The sequence below is a fragment of the Protomyctophum bolini genome, assembly GCF_963924005.1.
Source record: "Protomyctophum bolini genome assembly, chromosome: 4".
NCBI lineage: Eukaryota > Metazoa > Chordata > Actinopteri > Myctophiformes > Myctophidae > Protomyctophum > Protomyctophum bolini.
The window spans coordinates 34,501,269-34,528,576 of NC_137865.1; the positions used below are offsets into that span (position 1 = coordinate 34,501,269).

Sequence of the window (27,308 nt, forward strand, 5' to 3'; positions counted from 1 at the left end):
ATGGATTTGTATTTTTCACTCATTCTGTTGAATTCTATTCAGCTGGGTAAAATATTTTTGATGATCCAAAATAATTCTGCGACCCCACCGTCAGTGTCCCACGACCCCATGTGGGAACCCCTTAAGTAAGTGTTAATTTTGTCGACAGAAAATATGACGAGAAATAGCTAACATTGGCTAACATTTATCACTGACTTAATCTAAACAAAAAATAAGTGAAAGTGTTAGGGAGGGACTAGTGGAGAAGAGATCCAGTAGAACTAAATGTTAGGGGGGGACTAGTGGAGAAGAGATCCAGTAGAACTAAATGTTAGGGAGGGACTAGTGGAGAAGAGATCCAGTAGAACTAAATGTTAGGGAGGGACTATAGTGGAGAAGAGATCCAGTAGAACTAAATGTTAGGGGGGACTAGTGGAGAAGAGATCCAGTAGAACTAAATGTTAGGGGGGACTAGTGGAGAAGTATTTCTATATTGCAGTATTGATACTTACTTAAGGTGAGACATGGTAGGTGAATAGGGAAAGAAGGTTAACTAATAGCTATCACAATGAAACTTCTCCAGTTGATTACTCATATTAAAACTAAGATTTTTTGTATTACAAGTTTTCTGAAATGATATGTTTAAATATGAAAATTAGGCATTATATGCGCTAATTTGCTTACATTTCGGGACGATAAATCTGAAGATCGGATATAGCCATGCAGGTTTATTTTGTTGACATGTTTTTAGGTATAAAATGTTATGTAAATCAGGCTGTGAATGATATATCAACAAACCCCTCTGTAAATTCCTGCAGAATATAGTTATGAATAAGACTGGAAAGTTTGGTGTATGTGAGTGCAACTGAAGTGGAGATTCTTTGTCCCAGGTATGAGGAAAATTCATTTTGAGAAAACAGCCTTTGATTTCTATTGGAAAATTCCAAAACGTTTTATTTGAAGACACTATTTTGAGACAAAGAATCTCATCCAAACCTTGGGAACAACATATAATGCCATATATCATTGGAAAGGTCTGGACCTCGAGCTGACTGTGGTTTGATCCAAATATGGTCACTTCCTTGTACCAACAACCAATCATGAAAATAGAGAGGGTGGTCATTGGCTAAAATAAACTACTAAAATAAACATCTAAATCTGTATTTTGAATGTTTATTTTGCTTTAGTTTGAAAGAAAACATAGCAAAATAGCAAAACGTTTTTATTTTTGAAAAATCATGATTTCACCTGCCATACTTTTCCCACCACTGCATACTGGACAAAATGTCAGGTCCAAATGTTCACAAAGGGATCTTCCATATCAGATATCAAAGAAGGTTTGTCTCGATGAAGGTCTAACGACTGAAATGTCAGTGTGGTTTATTTTCATTCTCTTTCATTGTTAACCGCTGCCTCCGACGCCTCCTAGGAGTCATGCATGATGTATATTGCATGACATCCCACAGTATTGGATTTTGCGTGTCTTAAGTACCAGGTCTTATTACTTAACTTAAGACCTGGAGGCGTGATCAATGCCATTTGGCTATTCTGAGTGTCCAAAGAGCATTGACCACGCCTCCAGGTCTTAAGTTAAGTAATAAGACCTGGTACTTAAGACACGCAAAATCCAATACTGTGGGACCTCACTACACAAGACACAATAGAAACACTGATCAGGAGGAGGAAATGGACATGGATAGGACACACACTGAGAAGACACATTAGATCAATCACAAAACATGCATTAACATGTATCACTGCCTTTGGTGCAAGAATGACACAGCTTGTCCCGTGTACTGGTGGCTTTATTTGCGCTCTCATTTGCAAACAATCTCCAACGTAAAACTGTATGAAATTAAGCATAAATACATGCACATAAACAAATTGAACAAAAAGCATAAACATTGTACAACATGACATAAACTTATAAAGGAATCATAAACAAAACACACCTCGCTGGCTGCACTTAACCAAAGGGAATGAGGAAGTCCATATTGGCCGACAAACAGAACACAACTGAAATAGAATCAAGACATCAGTCAACATATAAACCTGAAGAAGACATGAAACTTGAAGTAACGTATTCACATATTACATTAGTTAAACAACAAGTACCTTGTTCCATCCCGCCACACGCTCAAACAGTACGCTCCTTAGTGAGCGGAAGTGTATCAGTGTAACACGCTTGTGGCTTGCTGTGAAACGACACCTTATAAAGCATTCCGGCTTGACCAATTAGACCTTCCGGTACAGTACATATACATGACTAACTCAAGTTCATAAAAAGAGGGCACAAGACCGAAGGGGATGGAGGAACCTCATCAATGGCCTATGTTCCTCAGGGAACTTAAAGGCCTAAGTAAGTAAGTATTTCATTGATAACAATAAAGGTTCCGTTGTGTACCATCTCTACACCGAGAACATCCACAAGCTCTGAACATGTGACGCTTAATAGATATAACACACTGTAGGCTATAGCTATTAATGTTCATACAACATTTTGCATACAGTTCATACAGCATCTGCCTGCTAAGTGGTTGAACTGAAGTGATAGTCTAGAGGGGTCTAAGAAGTGGTTGAACTGAAGTGACATAGATAAATTCAAAATATTATCAAAGTATTCTGACTCTGAGGCAAAGCTGGACTTGTGTCATCCACTTTGAGAAACCCTGGAATAGAGCAGTATATTATGCCTAAATATAAATATAATTATGTGTGCAGGTCCTAGTAGTACAGCGGTGTGTCGATGGGAACTGTGCAGAGCTCCGTCACGTCAATTAGCGAACAACAAGGACCTCTCTGTGTGTGTATACCTTTCATTACACTGTAGCGCACACTGTACCAATCCTCAGTGAGAGACTACACATTAATGAACCCTAGCCTTAATTCCGGGTCTGTTTGTACACTCTTAGAGTTAAAAGAACACTCAGGGCTTGTTCTGTGTACGTAATGTGATCTGAGGAGCTGACGTGACTTGGCCTGAAATCCAACATGTTCCTACTGTTCATATAGCTCTGGTCCATAGCCGTAATGCTAATTCTGCCCTGCATTAAGGCTATGGGAACTATCGCGTCTAGCTCTCGCATGAAATGCAGACCAGCCTCTCTTCTGTAACGGGAATATAAAGAACGTTTTACCTACTCACCAATACAAAGACGGGTTGTCTAATTAGAAAGCCTACTTTCCTTAGTGGACGCACTCTGAGCCCCCCATGCCAAAGTGCCAGCGCTCGCCCAGCAGTCTGCCGTCAACGAGGCAGATGCGTGCACGCGACCTCGCCCTTTACTTAGTACAATATTATTTGCCTCTGTGATGTACCGTAGTGGAGTAGAAGTAAAAGCATTCATTGACATAATGGAAATACTCCAGTAAAGTAGAATGCCTCAAACTCGAAACTTGAGTTCATGTACTTAATTTAAACCACTGCATATACTGTATATGAATAGAGAGAAGTGTTCCAGAAGCTATGAAATGAAAGCTATAGCGTTCCTCCAATATGGAACTGATTCACAGCAGTTAGAAACTATGCAAGGTCTCCTATTACATTCCAATAACAATGAAAACAGCAGACAGAGAGTAGAATGATCTCATTGCATGGTGTGTGGAAGCGGTTGGACTGACTGGGGGAGCTTTCTCTATAAACCTTCTGTTACAATGTAGGCATTTAGCAGACGCTCTTTATGCAGAGTGACTTACAGTACCTAAGCAAGGTAAACAGCATCCGTCTAAATCTGTGGTTTTCAACCGTTGTCATATCAAGGTCCATTATTCATTTGGCATTTGAGCCACGGACCACGATTTGATGACATTTAGCCTCTCAGACCTAAGACTTGGAATATGTTGTTATCCATAATATTTTGTCCACAATTCCATGCTGTATTGATGTTGGTAGTGGTACCATAGGAGAGATAACAGGCAAACATTGATCAAAAAAAACAATTCTTCTACATTCTCAAATGTGTTCTTCTAAATTAAGTAATACAGATGTTTAACAATAATTGAACTCTTGACGTTACGCTCTCAAAAGTTAACGGTCTACAAGGGTCCATTGGGTTACCCTTACTTGGGTCCCCAGCCAATAATGTTGAGAACCCCTGGTCTAAATAACATACTAAATCTAAATTGTAACATTTAAACATTTAACATTTAACGCGATCGATTGATTGTCAAAGACATTATTTGACACTTTCATGATGAGGACCACCCAAATTGGTATGTATCAAGGCTGTTTATACGTAGACCCCAGAATTTGAAAGGTTTATGCACCCCCACATAAGAGAAGATTTGTGTTTTAAATTTCATTAGATTTATTTAGTACATAATTGTACAATTATCTAGTAGGCTGCTATAGGTAACAGAGCAGAGAGAAACATTCTTAAACATTCCCTCGGTGGGTAGCCTCGGTCCCAGCCTTACTCATCTGCGAAGACAAAAGCCTGCTCACAACCTAAGACAGAGAGAAAAGCCTGCTCACAACCTAAGACAGAGAGAAAAGCCTGCTCACAACCTAAGACAGAGAGAAAAGCCTGCTCACAACCTAAGACAGAGAGAAAAGCCTGTTTTCTGTGGTGGTACTTGGTATAGAAGGATTGAAAACCCCTGCTCTACTAAGTAGGTATTTCCCAGCGTGCTCAGTGGGTTATAACTTAATAGCTGGTGAAATAACAGGTGAAGTAACAGGAAGGAACTAATGTTAATTACGGTTGATTGATGTTTCTTTCTTCTTCTTTTTTCAATTCAGTGACCCCTGTGCAGGGAACCCCTTCAATTCAATGACCCCTGGGCAGGGAACCCCTTCAATTCAAGGACCCCTGGGCAGGGAATCCCTTCAATTCAAGGACCCCTGGGCAGGGAACCCCTTCAATTCAATGACCCCTGTCCCTGGGCAGGGAACCCCTTCAATTCAATGACCCCTGTCCCTGGGCCGGGAACCCCTTCAATTCAAGGACCCCGGACCCTACTTTGACAACCACAGCTCAAAACCAGAACTGCACTCTGTCGAGTGCAGTTCTGGTCGACTTGTTGTACTACTAGTGCTCAAGCAGAGCGTGCAAGTACTGTCGACCGCTACAAACTGTCAAATCTCAGCTTCACTGTGAAAGAAAGTTTGAAATATTGAATTATTAGGTTTATTACTTGGGCGCTCTGCTTGCGCAAGTAATGACCAACATGTGGAATATGCTGTCAGTCACATGTGTATAATTAATATGGTGATATGTCTTGACTTGTGTGAATATTATGGTAGATGATAATCTTTCATAATATATAAAGGTTTACATGTATAGGCCGTATATGCATGCGTTGTGCCAGCCTGATGGTTGTGCACTGACATCTGCAACAACAATTCACAAGTCAAAAATACAAAAACAGACTTCAAAACAAAGATCAAAGTTATTGGTCAAAGTTAGGACAATATAGTCACCACCCATGCATCCATTCCACACACACATGTACACACACACCCACCCACACACACACACACACACACACACACACACACACATACACACACCAGTGAACTGTGAACACCACCACAAGCTGCCATTTTAACGTCATTAAAGTCCAAATTCCTTCATATGAATTCAATTAACGTCTCGTTGAATGACTTTCAGCTGATATAAAACAGACCAGAACAGAAACAGTGGGTTTATTATAGACTCTGTGTCACACACACACACACACACACACACACACACACACACACACACACACACACATAATGGAGTATAAGTGTTGCGCACGGGTGTCGGAGGGTATAAAGCCAAGCCAAGCGCTCAAATCAAAACTCCACAATATTGTTGCTCGGCTGTTATGACAATAAAAACGCTCTCGATATCTGATAGCCTACACTAAATGCTGAGGTTCTGCAAGTGCAAAGCAATGCAAAGCAATAACAGCGCTTCTTTCTTCAAGTCAATAATCAATATAGGCTATACGATCAGCGATCAATCGATCAATCAGCTTAATCTACATGTGCAGACTCGGAGTCGGAGTGTCAATTAAAAACTATTTCCCCTTTCCAAAATGCAGTCTGATATCTGGTATAACGCTATAGCCCAAGATTTACACTCTCGTATAGATGTATTGCAACGTATTTTATTCTGACATTTGAAAATTTCAGAATCGATCGAATACACGGGAGTCTAAATCTATACAACATGCTTGATCGATTGACCTGATCGATCCACTTTAATTAATATCAGCCGCAATAATAAAGTGATCAGCTTTGTCTACTCACCCTGTTTAGTTGGAGCCGAGGCTGTTTTGGTTAAAGAGTTTGAAACTTTGATCCGGTGGTCAGGTCATGCTTTTCTCACAGCGGGGAGCATCTGGTCTGTCCGCCTGTCTGCACTCTCTCCTGGTGGCTGTGTGTGTGTGTGTGTGTGTGTGTGTGTGTGTGTTTGTGTGTGTGCATGCGCGCGCGCGAGTGCGTGTGTGCATGCGACTGTGGGAGGAGGGGTGGGATTTCTCATTTTTTCTTCTTTTGTTGTTTTAGCCTTTTAACTTTTTTCCCATATAAAAGTTGTTTTTATTTGTTTTGTTATGGAAAAGCGCCGAGTAGGCTATTTCTAAAATAAGTAGTATTAGTAGGAGGAGGAGGAATTGGCCTAGTAGTAGTAGGCTAATACTACAATACTACTACTACCTACTATACTATAGTATAATAGTATAGTAGTAGTACTATATCAAAATAAAAACACAACACACGTTTCCACAACTTCAGTTGAGTTCATAGACTCTGAGTTCATAGCTCTCAAGCTCTCAACGAGCTTGTAGATCTAGATTGTTATCCAGCACGCGCCGCCCTCTCACGGCGCATGCTCGCACCGGCAGAGGAGAGAAGGGAAAACAGTTCATAGACTTTGAGTTGTATATTAGAAAAGCTCTTATTTTGAAGGAAACCGGTCAAAAAGAAAAGCTACGCAAAAACAGATCTACAAGCTCTCAAGCTCTCAACGAGCTTGTAGATCTAGATTGTTATCCAGCACGCGCCGCCCTCTCACGGCGCATGCTCGCACCGGCAGAGGAGAGAAGGGAAAACAGTTCATAGACTTTGAGTTGTATATTAGAAAAGCTCTTATTTTGAAGGAAACCGGTCAAAAAGAAAAGCTACGCAAAAACAGATCTACAAGCTCTCAAGCTCTCAACGAGCTTGTAGATCTAGATTGTTATCCAGCACGCGCCGCCCTCTCACGGCGCATGCTCGCACCGGCAGAGGAGAGAAGGGAAAACAACAGCATGTTTTTTTTCTTCTGCTGCACAGCGACGAAAATAAAAACTAAAACCAGTTATAGTTCAATCATTATTAGCTACCTTATTCTACAAGTTATAGTATATTAATTATGAACTTATCTATATTCTACAGAATGTGAAAAATAATGTAAAAGCGTAAAACTTTATTAAAGCGTACTTTCAGACAGTCGTATGTATAGTACAGCGCCGCATGGAGGCGCTGCTGGCCAACGTCCGCCGCTCCGTGGAGCTGCTCGCCGTGTCCGGCACGGCTTCTGTGGCCGACTGGAGAGAGCCCGAGGCCCGCAGAGCTCTGAGCTGGAGCCGCTACTGTCACCACATCCACCACAGGTTAGTGGCCGAGTGGAGAGAGCCTGAGGCGGGCAGAGCTGTGAGCTGGACCCGCTACTGTCAACCAGGGTTAGGTTAGTGGAGTGGAGGAGAGCGCTTGTTTAATAGAACCTATAAACACCCAAATAAAAGAAGAAATAAATAATAAAAGAATACGAGGACGCAGGGGATGTCCCATCACGCACGGCGTTCTATTAAACAACTGTCCCACACGACTTGACGGTCACAAATACAAGTCATATGGAATCAGATTCCCCCCCCCCCAATGTGACTTAATTGAGCCACATTCAGAGGTGGTTTCAAATCTGATTCAAATCAAATCTAATTTGAGGCGATCTGTCAGTGTCTCAGTCTGAACTCTGAATGCAACCTGATCTAAATCAGATCTGCATTTAGATTTAAACAAACTCCTTTCACACCGTCACAAATCGCACATTAGGACACACTTCAGTCGTTAGATTTCATTTTGCTTTAATCCGTGCACCCAGGCAGCCATCTGCTACTGCTAGTTACTACAAGTCCATTGTTATGTCCTTCTGCCCCACTTCTCTTTCCCTCTCCACAAGTTCCACTCCCACCCGGCCATCTCATGGTCTTCTCTTTCCCTCTCCACAGGTTCCACTCCCACCCGGCCATCTGCAGCGTCCTGGAGGAGACGCTCCGGGACTCCAACCGGTGTCTACGGGACAACTTTGAGGGGTACGAGGATCTGACCCTGTTGGACCTCGCCCGCTGTCAGGACCTGTTGGTTGGGAGGCTGCTGCACAACCCCGCCACGCCTGCACGCATCCTGAGGATGCTGTTTGAACCTCCCCCTCCCCTTCAGGGTTAGTACAGGTTTGAATTTGTACATTCTTTTTGAGGGGCACTAGCCCCTCCTATATTCAGCTATAGTGTAGATTTTTGTCCTACACAAATTAAATTCCCATTGACAATGAATGGATGATGTACGATGATAAGAGCGCCCCTCACTTCCCACGGGTGTGATTTTCTTTTTTTTTCATTTTGTTTTCAATTTCAGTTTTCAGGTTTTAAAAGCTCCCCCAAATGATTACCGGTAGCTCAATGATGTGCGACATTGTTTTCTCAGTGACTCAACAGTCCGACAGTCATTAGACCGACAACCTACCTCAAACCCTAACCTAACCATAACCACAAGCACGGGAGCAGCGCATGTCCGAGCGCTAGTCCGACCGGTGTTCCTGCATATCGGAGTCGGACTAATTACCATCGGATCCCCAGTAAACAAGCCAATGCACGTATACGTGTATACAGACCCATGCAGACACATCTGCACACTTTTTTTTAATAGATCTCAAATTAAATGAATAAATAAATAAGACCATTATACTGTGTCAAATGTAATCAACAAACTATACTATGAAAAATGGCCAAACAATGGCCAAATTGTCAAATATGAGTATATGACCTAAGAAAGAGGGCATTTTGAAATAGCAGATCTACAAGTTCAAAATGCCTCGCAACGCCACATCAATTTATATACAGTAGGTTAAAGCACAGTTACAGTAGCACTTGCCCTAGCCTTGACGACCTTGCAGACGAATGCAAAGGCTCAATTTATATAATTTAGATCTATTATGTAGACATAGCACTCTATAGTAGTGTATACTCATAGTTTCATTGTACAGATATTCTACTGTTAGACGGATATGTTAGGTTCTTAGTTTACTTATGATCCTAGTTGACTATTTCTATGTATTCGTGCATGTGGTGTTCTTGATTACTGTAAATCGCTCTGGATTAAAAGCGTCTGATAAATGCCAGGTAAAATCCAGGGCCAAATTAGCCATTGCGGCCGTGGTCCAGAGGCCCTTGGCTTTCGGGGGTTATCAACCCGTGGGTCGCAACCCCTAAGGGGGGTCGACAAATAATTTGAGGGGGTCCCCAATTCATATACAGTATATACTGTATATATTATTTTTCTTTTTGCAACTGAATGGCTGGGAAATGGAAATGAAGAGTTTACATAGTACACATACTGTAGTGTATACATAAACTTTCCTTAATGATTATATCCAGTTTCATTTCAGTTTTCATTTATGATATATTTTCTCTAATAAGGTTATTTTTGCAGTCAGTTTGTATTGGGGGTGGGGAGGGAGTGCTGGGCAGGGGTCGCGAGACATGGCTAAAGCATTTCCGGGGTTCCCGGGCCAAAAAACTTTGAGAACCCCTGATCTAAATGTAGAAAGGTTGCCTAGCACAAGTAATGCATGAGGGAATTATTCCATATGCAGGCCAGGTTGGCGACAGGCATTTTTTCTTCTTTTTCCCCCAATTTTAGTTTTGTGTTTTGTTATTATGATAGTTTTAGTGAATCTATTATAGCCTAAAGCCTCCTCCTCCTCTACCCGTCAGGTGATTTGGACACTACCGAGGAGGACGCTAGCGGTCACTGCCTGCGTGTCCTCCAGTACAAATCGGCGTGCAAAGTCCTGAGCGCCGTGGTAAGCAGCGGAACACCTAGTCCGGTCTCTGCGCTGTGGTCCTCTGGTGGTGCCGAGGTCCAGGGTGGTGGACTCTCTGCGTGGTGGTCCTCTGGTGGTGCCGTGGTCCAGGGTGGTGGTCTCTCTGCGCGGTGGTTCTCCGGTGTTGCTGAGGTCCAGGTCCAGGGGGAGATGCTGATGGAGAGGCTGGAGACTCTCCTCCCCCACGGGGCAGAGCAGTCCGGCTGCCCAGCGGGCATGAAGGCACAGCGGTTCCTGGACTCCATACTGGCAGCGCCGCCACCAACATGCCATGTCTGTCTGGTCGTCACTGCAGCTCTGCTCCAGACCAGGAGAAAGGACGCGGCAGGTTGGGACATTTCCTCTGTTCAATTTTCATGTGGTTTTAAGCCCAAACGACCAAACCAAGCGGTTGCGAGTCGACCCATGTAGACGCATGTAGTTGCAAGCAACCATTGAATTGAACTAATTAAATCAATTGGTTGACAACTTGACATGCGTCGACATGCGTCTGCATGGGTCTACTCACAACAGGACATCATCACACCGCTGGGACGAACGCTAAAACCGTTTTGTTGCGACCCAAGTTGGTGTGGTTTGGGCTTTACGCTTTAGTCGTAGTCTTTTGAATAAAATTCCATTTTAGTCGTATTTTAGCACGGAGCCCGCCAGAACCGTAGTAACCGTAGGATTAAATTAATCGTGTAGCCCGCCAGAACCGTAGCCTATGTTTTCCAGGTTTTATATTCTTTAATCCATGTTTTGATCAGATCGAAACGTTAGCTGCCGCTCGTTAGCATAACAGTCAAAGTGGGACAGTGGCCCATTTTGAAGATGCGCGCACATCCACTTGCACTCTATGTGCTGCTTTCAATGGCCTGTATCTCCAAATCGGCGCAATGAATGTCGTTTCTGGTGAAAACTACGTTTTTCCAACGGCCGACAGCAGGCACTGTGATACTCACGATCGGGTTTTTTCAGCACCGACCGAGAGAACAACAACCGGTCAAGAGTCAAGACACCACACACAGCATTTTGTCATTGTAACATCCGGTTATGGATATTTGGCTCTTCAAAATAAGGGTTACACGCGATAACATATTGTCAATGCGCGATAGATAGATTAATAATTAATCCTGACGGTCAAACGGTTAGTTAATAGGAAATGTTTTAGTTAAGTAAATTGAAGAGAGGAGAGTCCGCACACAGGTTTGCTCCAAGGTGTTTGCTTTTTATTCAATACACCATAAATAAGACACAACGTTTCGGCCGTGAACGGCCTTCATCAGGTGAGCACAGCACAGAGGAAGCCTATGAGGAACAGTGTCAACGTATGTCAGTAAGGTTCACACAGAGAGGATACCCAGACCAATGGACCCAGGAGGCTAAAGACAAGGTTAATCATATCTCTCAGACAGAGTGTCTCAGTACAAAAAACAAAAACAAATCACAAAAGAAAAGACCCATGTGCTTCTTGACTTACTCACCACAGGGAAAAGAAATTGATAACATCCTAAACAAACACTGCCACATTATCCAATCTGACAACGCCTTTAAATCAGCGTACGAAGGACCACCACAGATAGTATACAAAAGGGCACCAAACATCAGATCGATGTTGGTGAGATCTGATCATAACCCCCAAACACCTCGTACGTTCCTTCCATGTCCGTACAGGCAATTTCAAATGTGGATCCTGTGCACAGTGTAACTTCACCACAAGATGTGACACATTTAACCATCCACACACAGGCAAGGCCAACAAAATCAGAGGAACAATCACGTGCTCAACCACAAACGTTATATACATGTTGATGTGCCCGTGTGGCCTCTCATATGTGGGACAAACCAGTAGAGCCCTAAAGACACGTATTAGTGAACATAGATCCAACATCAGAAACACCAATCCCAAAAGCCCAGTAGCCCAACACTTTAATAAAATGGGCCATGCCGTGGCATCGCTCCGATATGTGAGCATAGAGAGGGTGCAGCTACCCCGGAGAGGTGGAGATATCCATAACCTCCTCCTAAGAAGGGAGGCATATTGGACCTACACCCTCCGTGTAGCAAGGACTTAACAATCAGATTCCCCTGTGTGAACTGAACTGCATGTTGACTCTTTTTGATATTTAAACTTATTTTGCATTTGTGAAGTATACTTCTCGGTATTTGTCTTTTATCTGGGTTCGTCCACTTTAAATGAAATTAATGTTGATGGCTTTACTGCCTAATGTCCAGAGAACCACTGATTGATCTTGAATGTTAGGCTTCATGTATCTCGTACCTGTTCCCTTTGATCATCAGTCACGTGATGTGACGACTGGGTTTAAAAGGGAGTTGTCACATATACTGCCGATTATCACCTGATGAAGGCCGTTCACGGCCGAAACGTTGTCTTATTTATGGTGTATTGAATAAAAAGCAAACACCTTGGAGCAAACCTGTGTGCGGACTCTCCTCTCTTCACTGTACTTACCTTAGTCCAGCACCAGACAGGAACTGGATGTGCGCTAGCCACCTACCTTTTTATATTAGTTAAGTAAATATCATAAGGGTTTCGTCGACTAAATCTACAGTTGAATTTAGTTTAATTGTCAATGTATTCAGTCAGCGTTTTAGACATATCTCAGTTTACGTCAGTGAAATAAAGGTAACATTTTTGTCATAGTTTTAGTTGACGGAATGAACACAGGATATGTTTTCTTCTTCTCCGTCAGAGGAGTTTCTGTTGAAGTGGTTGCGGTGTAACGAGGACGTGATGCAGCAGGTGTGTTCGACGCTGTCGAGCGGATGCCTGGCCGCGCTGCTCCGACGACACCAGGAGAACTTCGGCGTTCCTTACGTCGACCTTCTGAAGAAACGGGCTTCACGCATGACCTACGACCTCCACCAGGCCCGGTGGGTCCCCGAGAGCTTCCAGACGGACCTCGGGGGGGTGAGCTTTCAGACGCTGACCCAGAGCTTCCGGGTCTTGTTGTTGGAGGCTGGTCCTTCAGTCAGAGCCTCTGTGCTGGAAGACCTGAACCATCTGAAGGTTTCTGATGGAGACTTTGATGTCAAAGGTCTGAGTGTCTGGAGCGACCTCCTGATGGAGCTGAAAGCATGACTCTAAATGTTTCATAATGCCCCTAAAAATATATAATTGAAATATATAAAAAAAAAAAAAGATATATACAGCACCACTTGATTGATTTACATCAAAACGAGCCTGTCAACGCAAACCAACAATGCAATACTTAGTTGTCAAGAGTGTTGCCGCACAAACATCAGTAGCATTACAACGTTATACAAAACACTACCAATTCTATTCCCCCCTCGATTTCCCATTCCACATGCGTTTGGCTTATATGTAATGCCAGGCAGCGCTGCCATTCATTCCAAAGGTACATTTTAAACTATTTTCAGCAACAGGATAATAATGGTTTTCCTGGGTAGATCTTGTTGAGCTGGTCATTGTGAAAGTAGCTCTCACGTAAAAAAAAGGTGTGGGCACCCCTGTTACACAATTTGGGTTTGATATCACACTTCTGTGAGTAGGCTACTAGTCAAATTGAACACCCTTTTTACATCACACACAAACTATAAACCAAAGCAGTGGTTTTCAACCCTTTTCATATCAAGGTCCATTATTTATTCGGCATTTGAGCCACAGACCACCATTTGATGAGATTTAGCCTCTCAGACCTAAGACTTAGAATATTTTGTTTTAGTTGAATATGATTTTTCAATGCTGTATTGATGTTGATACCATTAGGAGAGATAACAGGCAAACGTTGATCAAAATAACAATTCTTCTACATTCTCTAATTGTGTAGACTTGTTCTTGTAAATTATAGTAATGCAGATAATTTGGTTAATTTTACCCTCTCAAGAGTTAAATATCTATAAGGGTCGATTTGGTTACCAACTCTCCATTATTTAAGTTTAGCTGCATGGGGACCACCTGGAACCTGGAAGACCACTGGTTGAAAACCACTGAACTAAAGTGTTCTGTTTCTCATTGCATCAGTTCTACATTTGTTTGTAGAATAGAGGGTAAATAAAACTGGGATAATGTCGCCCTCTTGCGGAGCCCCAGTATAAATAGTAATAGAAGAGTGAGAACAACAGAGGTTTCATTGTGTTCATTGTGTGCAGGTGCTTGCTGTTGGGGGGGGAGACAGCTAATAGAGTAGTCGTTCTCACAAATTATATATATAATATTACTATTATCTCCCCCATCACCTGCACACAGAGAGCATCATCTAGGCTTATACAACAAATGGATCCGAGCACAGTGATAGTTCAGGTAGGCACGGCAGGCAGGTGCACACCAAAGATTGTTAATCCATTTTGGGCAGGAACCCCTTTTGGTGTTTTAAACATTATGTTATAATTTAGCTATTGAAAAACAGCAGATCTACAAGCTCACAAGCGTGTAGGTCTGCTATTTTTGAAAAATCGTGAAAATATTTATTTCAGAAATCTGGAGGATTTAGAAGATTTTTTCTAAATTTCGAGGTCAGGCCTAAATGGGTTAATTTAGGAAGACTACAACAATGCCCGTTGGGGTGTGATCAATTGGCTAATAAAGGGCGAGGTCGAGCATCATTGGTGGTGTGGAATGCGTGGATCAAATGCATTGTCAGAATCAGAATATATTTTTTTGTCATTGTACGAGACAACGAAATTGATTTGCAATCCAGCTCAGTGCATTTAAAACAAAAGACATAATACAAACATTTAACGCATATTGCACACTAAGTCCTTTTAGTCCATAAAGTGTCGAGTGTCAGAGTTCAAGTGTCAGTGTTTAGAGCTATGACTGCTCTGGGGTAGAAACTGTCCTTCAGTCTGTTAGTCCTTGTCTTGATGACCCTATAGCGCCTCCCTGAGGGCATGAGCTGCAGCAGGTGTTGACCTGGGTGGGATGGGTCCTTGAGGATACTGTTGGCTCTCCTGCTACAGTGTCTCTTGTAGAGGTCCTCCAGAGATGGAAGGGGACAAGCCATGATCCTCTGGGCAGTGTTTATGACTCCCTGAAGGGACTTTCTTTCTGCCGCCGTGCAGCTGCAAAACCACAGTGAGATGCCGTAGATCAGTACTGACTCAATGGCACATCGGTAGAAGGACAGGAGCACACTCTCCATTAGGTCCATTTTCCTCAGCACTCTGAGAAAGTACAGTCGCTGTTGACCTTTTTTCTGGAGCGCAGTGGTGTTAATTTTCCAGGTCATGTTGTCCGAGATGTTCATGCCCAGGAACTTGAAGTCTGAGACCCTTTCCACCTCCTCAACATTGATCTGGATAGGCTGAATATTCTTCCTCCTGAAGTCCACTATCAGCTCCTTGGTCTTGGAGGTGTTGAGAATGAGGTTCTTCTCACACCATTCTGACAGCACTTTCACCTCTTCCCTGTACGCAGTCTCATCCCCTTCTGTAATGAGTCCCACCACTGTGGTGTCATCCGCAAATTTAATGATGGCATTACTAGGATGGATGGGAGTACAGTCGTGGGTGTAGAGAGTGTAGAGTAAGGGGCTCAGCACACAGCCCTGTGGAGCACCAGTGCTGACGCTGAGTGCTGAGGATAGATGGGGTCCTACTCTAACTCTTTGAGGGCGGTCTGTCAGAAAGTTTCTAATCCAGAGGCAGATGTGCTGAGAGAGTCCCAACTCCAGTAACTTGGGGATTAGTCTGCCCGGCACGATGGTATTAAACGCAGAGCTGAAGTCTATGAAGAGTAGCCTGGTGTAGCTCCTTGGCTTTTCCAGATGAGAGTGTGAATGTGAATCTGTTTTTAGGGAGGATAATCCTCTCCAGGGCTGTCCTATCAGTGTTGAATGCTGTTCCATGTGAGTGCAACAAACCCTGTGCTCTCCCTCCCTCCCTCCCTGATGCATGTGCTTGTTTGTGTTAATGTTTCACTATGTGCAGCTATGGTTGCATAATCTGCCTACTCATCTCTTTATCGCTCTTTTGCTCTCCCCCTCTATTTGTATACCATTTTCACTCGCCCTTCCTACTTAATAGTTCTTGTCATCCACCTCCATTATATGCAGAGCAATTTCCGTCTTCTCCCTTTCTCTCCCTCCCCCCTTTCCCTCCTCCCAGGATTCAAACTGGTGCTCCTTTATATTCATGAATTATGAGTCACTGTCTCAAGAGCTTCAAGCGGCATATGGGAGGTGCCTCAGGGAGAGAGAGAGAGGGAGGGGGGAGAGGGAGGGAGAGATAGAAGGAGAGAGAGAGGGAGGGAGGGAAGGGGATAGAGAGAGAGAGAGAGAGAGAGTCTCGCCATCACACACCTGTTTGTTCAGGTGGAGCATGTGACTGCTAGATACAGTACATTATTTGGACCTGGACTTCTTCCCTGGAGGACAGCTACTTTCTAACAACATTGAACTGTATACTGTAAGTTTGATATATACTTCACCAGGTTCCCAGGAAATTATTGCGCTTTGGGAATTAGTCTTGTTGTTTTCTTCCATCTCAGGACTTCATTTGGTTACATCAAGGAATTCCAACGATTTAAAAAATAATAATAAGCGAGCTTCACAGAGGGAGCACACGTACAGTGCACTTGACTATAAGCGCTGTGTCAGCTTCTTTTTGAGGACAGAAAGACAGCCAGCCCTCTGCCAGTTTCAACACATATATACTGTAAGTCTGACGGTTCTGTCCTTGACTTAATTGGACCAAGCCCACTATACAACCAGAAGGGGTTTGCCTTCCTTCGGTGGGTCTTGTCCAGGAGAAACGTACACCATGGCAGACTTCCCAGACAAGGTGACCACAGAGACCAGCTCCCCCCAGTCCCAGGGCTCTCAGGTGGGGAACCGCCTCAGAGGGATGGCCTCCAGCGTTGGCTCCATGGTGGACATGCCTTTCGTCAAGAGTATACCAAGCATTCTGATGATGGGTGAAATAGTGAGTGGCCTTTACTGGAGATTATTTCTGTTCTGCTGTGTACTGTTCAATTTCAAGATGACAATTTAAATATACTGTATACCGGTAGATATATATTCCATAGTTATAACTGCACAATAGGGCAACAACTAATGGTGACAAAATAAATGTCACTATTACAAACATCTGTATTCACGTGCACACGCTCGCACACACACACACACACACACACACACACTAGATTGCTCTAGTCTCTGAAGTATTTTGAGTATAAACTTCCACACCATAAATGCCACTGGCTATCTATGACCAAAATATATAGAATTGCCATTGGTCAAGGCCTTTTTCTTTGTCAGTGCAGCATGTCTACACAACAAGCCTGTTAGACTTTCACCTGAGTGTTCTTCACAGTCACGTGAAGAACTGGGAGCTGGCATGTCATGACAATTATAAAGATTTCAGTTGAATTGGTCCCGATCTCATTAACTCCCACATATAGTGAGGCTTTCCGCCTGGTTATCTACTCTGTTCACACAGAGGACAGCATGTGACTATAGCTGGTTAACTGATAGATCTTTGTCCCCTAGAGGCCCTCCATCAGCTCCTACTGCCTCTCGCACCCCTCTTGCTCATGCCATGTACCTTTATTGACCTGTTGACAGGAAGGCTGTTAAATGATCTGGTCCATGAATATTTCTCTTTTGAATTTATGGCACACACAGAGCGTTGATAATTAGTGTTATTAGTTCATGATTTTATGGCTACCACACCGCTGCACCTTCATCAATATCTAAATTGGACCTCCTAAATGCATATTTTACTACCAGGAGTTTCTTGTGGAGGTGTTCCTCAAGGCTACCTGCAATGTCTTGCAGGTAGCCTTGAGCCTTGACGTGTGGTGAGCTTGAATGCACATTGGCCATTTTGACTATTGTTGAGGGGCACTAGCCCCTCCTATATTCAGCTATTAGTGTAGATTCCCGTGCTACACAAACACTACATTTCACGTCATGATGATGTACTGTACGATGATAAGAGCAGAGCACCCCTCACTTCACACGGTTGTGATTGTTTATTAATAGGGCATAGATGGTTTCATGATGTATGATGTATTCTTGTGTTTGGGTCCTGGCTGAGGAGACACCGAATGTCTCTTTTGGGTATCAAACTGAAAGGTATGGGAACTCCTGGCCTGCTGTTCTGCTTCCGGTAACCCCACGACGTCACTATGTCATTGAACATGGCCGTTACATTACATAAACCCGTTGATCAAATAGCTTCAATTTGATTTGCACATAAGTGAGAGGAGTAAGGTGTAGCCGTGTGTTTACAGCGTGGCTGTCTATGACATGGTTGTTCTGGATGTACGTGACCTCATTCAAAAATAGAATAAAATGTAGGCTACTACTATCATAGTGCAAAATTGGACAGGGAAGCAAGGATTTAAAATTCACACCGAGCGCTATAACTATATAAATGTAGTTTTAAAAGTAGATCATGGCAGTTATCAACAAATACAATGATGGACAATATAGTTATCTGTATAGTTATAGTGCTCAGTGTGTGACACTATAATATATCACAATATATGTCAAGCCCTTACAGGCTTGATACTATGCACTATGATATACCAATTTTCGATCGGTCCTCACTAATCTCATTATAACATGGCATCATTTCTGTCTCAGAGGTGGGCTGTGGACAGTTCAGGAACCTGCCTACCACTACCAGTGACATCATTGGTTAGGATTCCAAGCTAATGGAAAACACCATAAGTCACCAGTGCTCACCACCATCGACATAGACAGGTAGACGCCTCCTTCGGCTTTGGGACGTACAGTATGCTCTCAACACAAACATGAAATTAGTATAAAATGAAACAGATATGATTTTGGGAACTTATAATAACTGTATATAAGTAAATCCATATACAGAATCCTTAGTATTTATCTGTGTTGTGGTCAAACTTATGAGGCATGGGACGAGACATAAAAATGGCTGTGACAGAGGTCTGATAAAATAACGGGCTCCTCATGCCAAGTGAAATTCTAGCCAAGGCCATGTTCTCGCTATCAAATATTAATATAAAAGCATGGATCCTGCAGACCGTGTTAAAAATGCATCCAGAGATGGGTCCTTAATATTGAAGCTACCCGGGTGTGCCCTAGCTGGCTGGTGGCAACATGAAAGAGCCAGAACATATCATGGACACATTTACAGAAAGTATATTTGAAAGAACACAAAGCATGCTAGATTCATGCCTCACTGGCATGAATCTAGCATTCTTTGTGTTCTTTCAAATATACTTTCTGTCCTCACTGACAAAAACATATGTTTCAGCTTTCTAATACAGTATATCCCAACATTCATGTAATACTAAACATCCTTTAAGGATTATAGCCACCTAGGAGAATTGCACCCCAGGAAATACTTGGGATAGTCAACAAAGACTCCCTGATTACAATTGTGACTCTTCACTCACACAAGTTCATTGTACAAAACAAAGGCAGAACCCAGGGTAGTAGCACGGTAGCACCCCAGTTCACAGCAAACCAAAGCCTGAGCCAGGCTAAATTCGGCCATAGGCACTTGCCCAAATGTGCCCAAATGTGATGACCTCATCACATTTGTGATGACGGCTATAGCCGTTTTTAGCCGAAGGAGTGTTTTTCGTGCAAAACTAATGCTTGCAATGGATTCAGAATCATGAAAACCCCCTAGTTTGACACGTCATAGGCCTGAGGCCGATTCTAAAAATGACCTAAGTTTTCTGAAAAACTTCAAATATTCATAGCATCAGAGCATCAATTTTGTTTTTACATTTTTGAATACTGTACATGTACATACTGTAGCTGTACAGAACCCAAAAATGGGTTCCCGGCCTGAGGGGGTAAAACACCAAAAGGGGTTCCCGTCCAGAATGGGTTAAAGCATAGTGAAATTTAGAAAATGTTGCCTGCTATAGGATGTTAATGGTTTGGCCGCTGTGGCGACCCCAAAGGTCGCCGGCTCAGGCGCCCTAGCTTTAATAATTAGAGCAGGCCCTGGGCTACAGTACATCTGTGCAACATTTGGCACTTTTAGACGAATTAGCACGAAATATCCCTAGGCTCCTCCACTAAAAGGCAGGAGAAGAAAACAGCAGACACAGACACAAGTGTATGCCTGAATGGCACATAACATTAACAGTTAATGGTTTACCACCTCGGCCTGTAAAAGCAGGGTTATTAGGCTTCTCAGTGTCACTCTTGTTCAGAGCGGCCTCCATTGTTAAAGGGATGGTCATGGACAATTAGGTCAACCTTTGAGCCGCTCCCTACTCTGTGTGTAGGCTGTATGTGTGTGCCTAAACTTCCTCACTTCCCATGTGTATGGGGTGTGAATAGACATTCAACCTCCAATTACACAATAATAATCTGTAATTTCTGTGAAGAGTGATGCATGGTCTTGGGATGCTCGCTTAGATACAGTTGACTTAATGGCCAATAGGCTATAAATATAACCTTCTCTCCTCTATCAAGGTGATTCCTACATAGAATTTTGATGCTGAATTCCCTCTCTCTCTCTCTCTCTCTCTCTCTCTCTCTCTCTCTCTCCCCCCATTAGGTTGTAGGTCTGCTACAGTGGTCGTTGATAGCCGGAGTTAATCATAAGTTAGTTCCTGCATATGGCTGGGTTCTGTTTGTCACGGTGACTCTGTGGATCCTCACCATCATTCTGTTCTTCATGATTCTCTGTGGCGTTCATCATAAACTCACCATGGTTCCCTGGAGCCTGACGGTAAGAAGAGGGACAATGAAAGTCTTATTTATTTATGCTTTTTCGCATCATGGCCGCGCATGTCGCTCGTAGAAAATAAAGGTTTAGTTAATTCACCCTTTGTCAAGTCCCGCCCGTAGTTGTGCCCCTCTTCACACTCATTGGTTGCCGTTTCGTGGTTGGACAAAAATCTTCTCTCTCCATCCACTACCATTGAAATAACGTGTTTTTCAGTTGCTTCGTATTGATATTCTGTGCATTCAATTCTTATTTTAAACTTGGTGTCAGTAAAAAGGAACATCACAGGTGCAGCATGGTGACTGGGTTTGTTTTTAGTTATTTTTTCTCCAGAAATTATATTTTTCCAAATTCAACATAAACAAGGTTGAACCAGGGCGGAACAAGGAAGAAAGAGCCTGCTGCATTAGCCAGTCAGGGACGAATCAGAAGGCTGACAAATAGTGAATTTGGTTGTTCTTGTTGACACGTGAGTGACGCGGTTGTACGACGATGATTGGCCACCATGGGGGACAAGAGGGGCATTGATGTGGAAAGAGGAAGGACGAAGGTTAGGAATGAAAGTTATGTCTCTAGTCCTATGATGAGCACAGGCGCCATAGGCCATACGCCATTTCTTGTCATGTATTTTCTACTTTTGTACAACAAATTTGATCCTTTCTCCGAGGCAGTGGTGGAAAGTAACCAATCACTTCACCCATTTTCAACATTATATTCATATAATTGGTCCTCACTAATGCTCAGTGTAATATGGAACCATTTTGTCTACTCGGTCTGTTTCTCAGAGTAGGGCTGCCTGAAACCTGCCTGCCAGTGACATCATCAATGGGGAATCCAAGATAATATAAACTGCAGGTCTTCTATTTCCGTAAAATCAGCATATGCTGAAATGGAAGCTATATTGTTCTTGCATTGGTAAATGGTGCATTTATATAGCGCTTTTATCCAATGCGCTTTACATAGATTGTGCATTACATTCACCCGTTCACACAGTATGGCGGCAGAAACCATGCAAGGCACAGTACACCAACCTGCACATCGAGATTAGCCTGGCTAATAAGCCAAACTCATAATTGTTTTTGCCAACGGCAGATTCGCGTCTGGCTTATTAGCCAGGCTACAGAGTCTTGTTCAAGGACACTTCGACACGGTTCTGTGTTTCATCTGTGATTAAATGGCTGCCACAATGCAATTCCAATGGGAGTCACATCGTTTGACCAAACATTTGTGTTTGATGGGGCAGCAATCAGCAATCGCAGCATTAATCACAGACGGAAGACAGAACATTCGTTTGACACGTGCGTATGAGGCCTGGGGGAGCCCAGGTTTTATCTGGCCTCTCTACCCCTGAGCCACTGCCGCCCGTTTAATCGTGCATTAATACAAATCTAAATGAAGACATTTTAAATCTCGTTAAATCTGCCTAACGATGATATCATTGGTAGGCGGGTTTTTGAAGTGTCTATAACTCCTATACTACATGAGACACAGACAGAGTAGATATATTGTTTTACCATTTTATCATGAACATAATGAAGGTTGAGGATGGGTGATGTCGTCCTTTAAGTACATTTGCATGGTGCATTGTGCCTTTTACCCAAACTAAATTGTTTTATTGACGGCTTTAGTTACTGCAGATTTAGATTATTATTCTAAAACATGCATTATTAAACCAATTAAGCACTTTTTGGGCATTTTGCTATTTCAAAATAGCCAAGCTCACTATGCATAGCATCGTGATGCGTTGTTGTGAGCGTGTAGATCGGCTATTTTCAAAAGATTTAGTGAAATAAAAATATCTGCAGAATGAGTACTGTAAGCATATTTTGTTGCCAATACTTTAGTATTTTTGAGTACAAATATGAGTCAGGGGTCCTTGCCATTCTGGCTTGTAGTGGACATTTAGGGCTATATCTTGCGCCACCCCTTCTTAACCCTTATCCCTAAACAAATTTGCCATTTTTTACTATTTAAAAAAACCTTTTAAAATAGTTCAAATAGCTGATCTACAAGCTCACAATGTCTCGATGTAGATCGGCTAGTTGAAGTATTTTTAAATGTTTTTCTAAATAGTAAAACATGGCATACGTTTAGGGATAAGGGATAAGGGTGGCGTAAGATGGAGCCCTGTCAAAATTCTGTCTTTGCCATGGACATACAAAATGAGACAAACAAAGCCCTATAGCCCTAAATGACCATTACATGTCTGTAACTATCTGTGAGAGCACAAATGTATCCATTCCAGTTCATGTGGTTACATCTATACACACAGTTATGGGGGTCGTGCGAAATAAAACTATGACAACCACTGTACCAGTGGACTCCTATATTGTGAAGAAACTAACATTCAAATCTAAAGTTTTCCACGGACAATGACAAGCCTTGCCACGGACACACTTGTCTGTGTACGGGCATATTGATGAGCCCTGATCTGAGTAGCTCTGCTCCTACAGGTGATGGTGTACCATGGCGTAGCGGCTGTCCTCTACCTCACAGCCTTCCTGGCCAATGCTGCGTCTGTCACCTACGGCTGGTTCTATGGACATTTTGCAGCTGCTGCTGTAAGACTGCAACACACACACATGCACGTCGAACACACACGATATTCAAACTCAGGTCTCCCACGTGAAAGTCCAACATCTTAACCACTAGACCAAAGGGATATCCCTATGGACTGGGGGAGATATTAGAATTTTGAGGCCATCAGGCTGAGGCTCTGAGACACTGCTATAAAAGCACAGTAAAGAATACTACGGTTGTAATGAGTGAAAGATTAGCTTTCTGCTGATGAGTTTAATGGACATGGAGAGAAATTAACAGTACAGTTTCAATAGCATTGCATTTAACTAAATGCCTAGTTTCCACGGAGACTAAAAAAAGAAACTATATGTATCTACCTTTGTCCACAAGTCACCTGCTTTTTAAACTGCTTTTTAAAGCTATTCAAATCGCGTTGATAGTGTGCCACTGTGCCCTTCATGCATTCACAAAAACATTTGTATTGTGGTTGTCGTGCCGAAAATAACCTGTCTACAAGCTGACAACGCTGCAACATAGTACAGGCAATCTAGGGTTTAATCTAGGGGAACATATTGAAAAATGCCAAGATAGGTTTACCCCGTTGACGCCCATGTTTTTTTTTAATACTGTTTTTATTAGGCATTTTTGTAAGACAATTTCAGATTTAGACAATGATAAGTAATTCAGTTAAATAAAAATGAAAAAAATAACAGGCAATGTAAATGTTCCACATACAGTATAATAAAAAAGACATAAGTGTAAAACAAAAAAACAGTTAAACAATGACAAGTGTGAACAGACAAACAAAACAGACAACAGGACAGACACTCTTGCTCTCAAACTTCCAACGTGAATTAAGTAAGTTAGACATTCTTTTTTAAATAATAAAAAATAAAATAAAGAAAAAACACTCAGTTCCTTTTCTTTCTTTCCAATTTTCTATTGTGCTATCTATTGTGTAGGAGGGGTTAGCGTGCACCTATTAAAATATTCAATGAAGGGTTGCCATGTCTGGTAGAACCTATCTTCACTCCCTCTCAATTCAAATTTAATCTTTTCCAATTGTAAGTAATGCATAACATCCTTCATAAGTGAAGTGTGAGTTGGAACCTGTGCTTGTTTCCAATTCAACAGTATCAGTCTGCGAGCCAGTAGAGTCACATATTTTACCATGTTATATTGGAAAGTAGACAGTTTGACCCCGGGCCCTGTGACTCCCATAATTTTGACGCCCATGTTAAACAGTGGTTTAAACATGTTAAACATGTTTTCTTGTCTAAGCTACAGATGCAACCTCCGGATGTAGGATACCACCTTCAATAATAATTAAACCTGTTAGATCCCGTGGGATAAAGTCAGTTTTCAATGAGGTGTTTTGCATAGGGAGTGGGACCCCTCACAAATTAACCAGGGCTGGGAATCTAACCTGGGACCTTCTGCCTCCGAGGCAAGCTCTCTGCCCATTCAGCTACGGCCACCCTGTTGTCTTTGCTTCCATGTTGGTCATCGCAGCATGATGACCAACCGTCCACGAAACCATGTTGTAGATGTTGTTTATATGGTATAGGTTATGTAGATGTTAAACAGATCATTGGGGAGAGAAGGGAACAGACCCTTAGGGGACACCATTCTACAGACTTCTGAGCCTGCTCTGCTGGCCATCACTGATCTGTAGAGTTTGACAGCATCTCCATGATGAAGATCAGCATAATGCAGATCAGGGATTGTCATCAGTAACTTAAATCCCATGCTGCCAGACGGTGTTGTAGTCCAATATCAACTTGGATGATTTCCACAATATTTTTTTTACTTGACAGTTAATTAATAATTTGTGTTGGGAAAATTATGCGTCAGTACATGTAACCGAGCTACGTAGCTGAGCTACATTTTAGCTGTAACTTGTTAGCTACTTTTGGGTATTTTTGTAACTTGTAGCTACACAAACAAGCTACAATTATTATTATTATTATTATATTATTATTATTATTATTATTATTATTATTATTATTATTATTATTTTAAGATATGTTTGGGGGCTTTTTTGCCTTTATTGATAGATCACAGTATAGGTAGACAGGAAACGAGATGGGGGGAAGACACACAGCAAATATCGTCGGGCTCGGGACTCGAACCCAAAAGTCTGCGACACACTGTCACACTGGATTACCAGCCAAGCTAGGGGAGAAAATGTTTTATTTTTTCCTTTTCCTTTTATTTTGTTTAGGAGGGAAATGGGTTGCTCAGCAGAATAGCCTTCATTATTCGCTTGCCCTGATATTTTGTCATTGAAACAAAATAATAATATAATAATAATATTAATAATAATAGAAATTATCTTAGGACTTTTTGTTTGTGTTGCAATTTTTTGAGGTTTTTTTCTTAGATTGCCTGTACTCATGTTGCAGCGAGCTTTTAGATCGGCTATTTTCAGTGTGTGACGCTAAATTTAAATCAGGCTTCATCCTGTTGCCATTACTTTCCTTTAAGGTGTACATGGTACATTTGTGCCTTCATGACTGTTTGCCCAAGGCATACCTCGATTACACTGTTTGCCAATCCAGATGTAGTAGCAGTCACATGTTACATGTGCTGTACTTGATAAATTAAACAAGAGAGTAGAAGTCTGGAGCTCTCTGCTGGAACTGTTGCCCCCGTGACCTGACACCGGATAAGCGGTTGAAGATGGATGGATGGATGGAGAAGAATGAAGCGAAAGATGTTCACATAATATATTCATGTGTCTAGATATTCATACTAGCTGTGACGACGTGACCAGACGTTGCCATGCTAGATTGCTGCTGAGTCACCGACTCACCGTTGAAGTGTTGCTCAATCTGCACTGCATGCATGAAAAGGGCGGAACTGGTTTAGAGTAAGAATGAATGTGGGAATGTTGAAACAAAAATATGATTGAGTGACAATTTACTGCGTCATTGGAGCGCTGACAAAAGTTGAAGCCAGCACACATGTATGGTGTCATGCCCTTAGCGCTGTGAAAAGTGTCCCCTCCCTACATTTGACCCCTTCTACGCTCCCTGGCCTTGTGGCTTAGAGTGTCAGCCCTGAAACTGAGAGGTCGAGGTTCAATCCCCGTCATACCAAAAATGGGACCGAATGCCTCCCTGCTTGGCACTCAGCATCGGTTTGGGGGGTCAAATCAACTAATCGAATGATTCCCGAGCGTGGCACGGTAATTTAGTAGACAATGTTATTTAGATACTGTAGTACTGTATATTGTTTAGACAGATGCTAGGTTTGATGTTTACCTGGTCTTAGTTACTTTGTAGCGCTCTATTTACATGACCATTTTTACCCTAGCTGCCATTTATTTACTTTGATCTTGCACTTTGTAAGTCACTCTAGAGTCTAGATAAGAGCGTCCGTTGAATTAAATTGTAGAGGTCATATCTAGTACTCTCTCTGTCTCTCTCCTATCTTTCTCTCTCACACTCTTTTCTCTCCCTCTCACACACAAACACATTAACACACACACACACACACACACACACACACACACACACACACACACACACACACACACACACAGCGCATTGCAGGACATTCCAGTTATTTTAAAAATGTCTGTCTTTCTGTCCCCCTTCTGTCTGTCTGTGTCTCTGTATGTCCTCCTTGCAGTTCTTTGGGGCTGTGGTGACAGTAGCATACGGTGCCAGTGCTTTCTTCTCCTATCTGACCTGGAGGGGAGACGGAGGGGATGCAACCACCAACACAGCTCCTGCATAGGATTTAAATAACATAATAATAATAATCTTTATTGTCCCGAAGGATATTCATTTACATGCCAAATTGCCTCTCCTGGTGATATTCGCTATCTGGAGAGTTTGTAAAGGCTGGGCCTACTCAGCGACACGCTAAAGAGATAATATTTTGTGGCAGAAATCTAATCTGTTCAGTGTTCACAGCACTCTACAAAGGGAGTAACCACACCTGAAATATTCGTCCCTGCACATTTACCTGTGTAAAGATCAGCTCTGTTCCCCAAAATGTTTAAAAGATCTGATTTTATATTTTTTTGTACGACTGTTTATATGGGTGAAACCTGAGGAAAACCTATGGAAAACATCCAGCAGA

At 42.4% G+C, this 27,308-nt stretch overlaps 3 protein-coding genes across 4 annotated transcripts in view; 2 read left to right on the forward strand and 1 right to left on the reverse strand.

The window, feature by feature from the left end:
* Nucleotides 1-6,338, reverse strand: part of LOC308314389 (uncharacterized protein) — a 31,595-nt gene extending 25,257 nt beyond the window's left edge. The window contains exon 1 of one of the 2 annotated variants that reach the window (XM_080762006.1): nt 6,218-6,338. The gene's annotated coding sequence lies outside the window, so the exon portion shown is untranslated. Of the gene's footprint in view, nt 1-1,931; nt 1,966-6,217 lie in introns of those variants that run through there. The other variant, XM_080762007.1, reaches the window with a different exon arrangement.
* Nucleotides 6,339-7,209: 871 nt separating this feature from the next.
* On the forward strand, nt 7,210-13,199 carry fancf (FA complementation group F). Its single transcript, XM_080761495.1, has 4 exons — nt 7,210-7,563; nt 8,179-8,390; nt 9,943-10,380; nt 12,749-13,199. The coding sequence occupies exons 1-4, from the start codon at nt 7,424-7,426 to the stop codon at nt 13,135-13,137; spliced, it is 1,179 nt and encodes a 392-aa protein (XP_080617621.1). The 5' UTR covers nt 7,210-7,423; the 3' UTR covers nt 13,138-13,199.
* Nucleotides 13,200-16,778: 3,579 nt separating this feature from the next.
* On the forward strand, nt 16,779-26,960 carry pllp (plasmolipin; the record flags this gene model as incomplete). Its single annotated transcript, XM_080762188.1, has 4 exons — nt 16,779-16,940; nt 20,526-20,699; nt 23,150-23,257; nt 26,853-26,960. 4 exons carry the CDS (start codon nt 16,779-16,781, stop codon nt 26,958-26,960), a joined length of 552 nt encoding a protein of 183 aa, XP_080618314.1.
* Nucleotides 26,961-27,308: the final 348 nt, after the last annotated feature.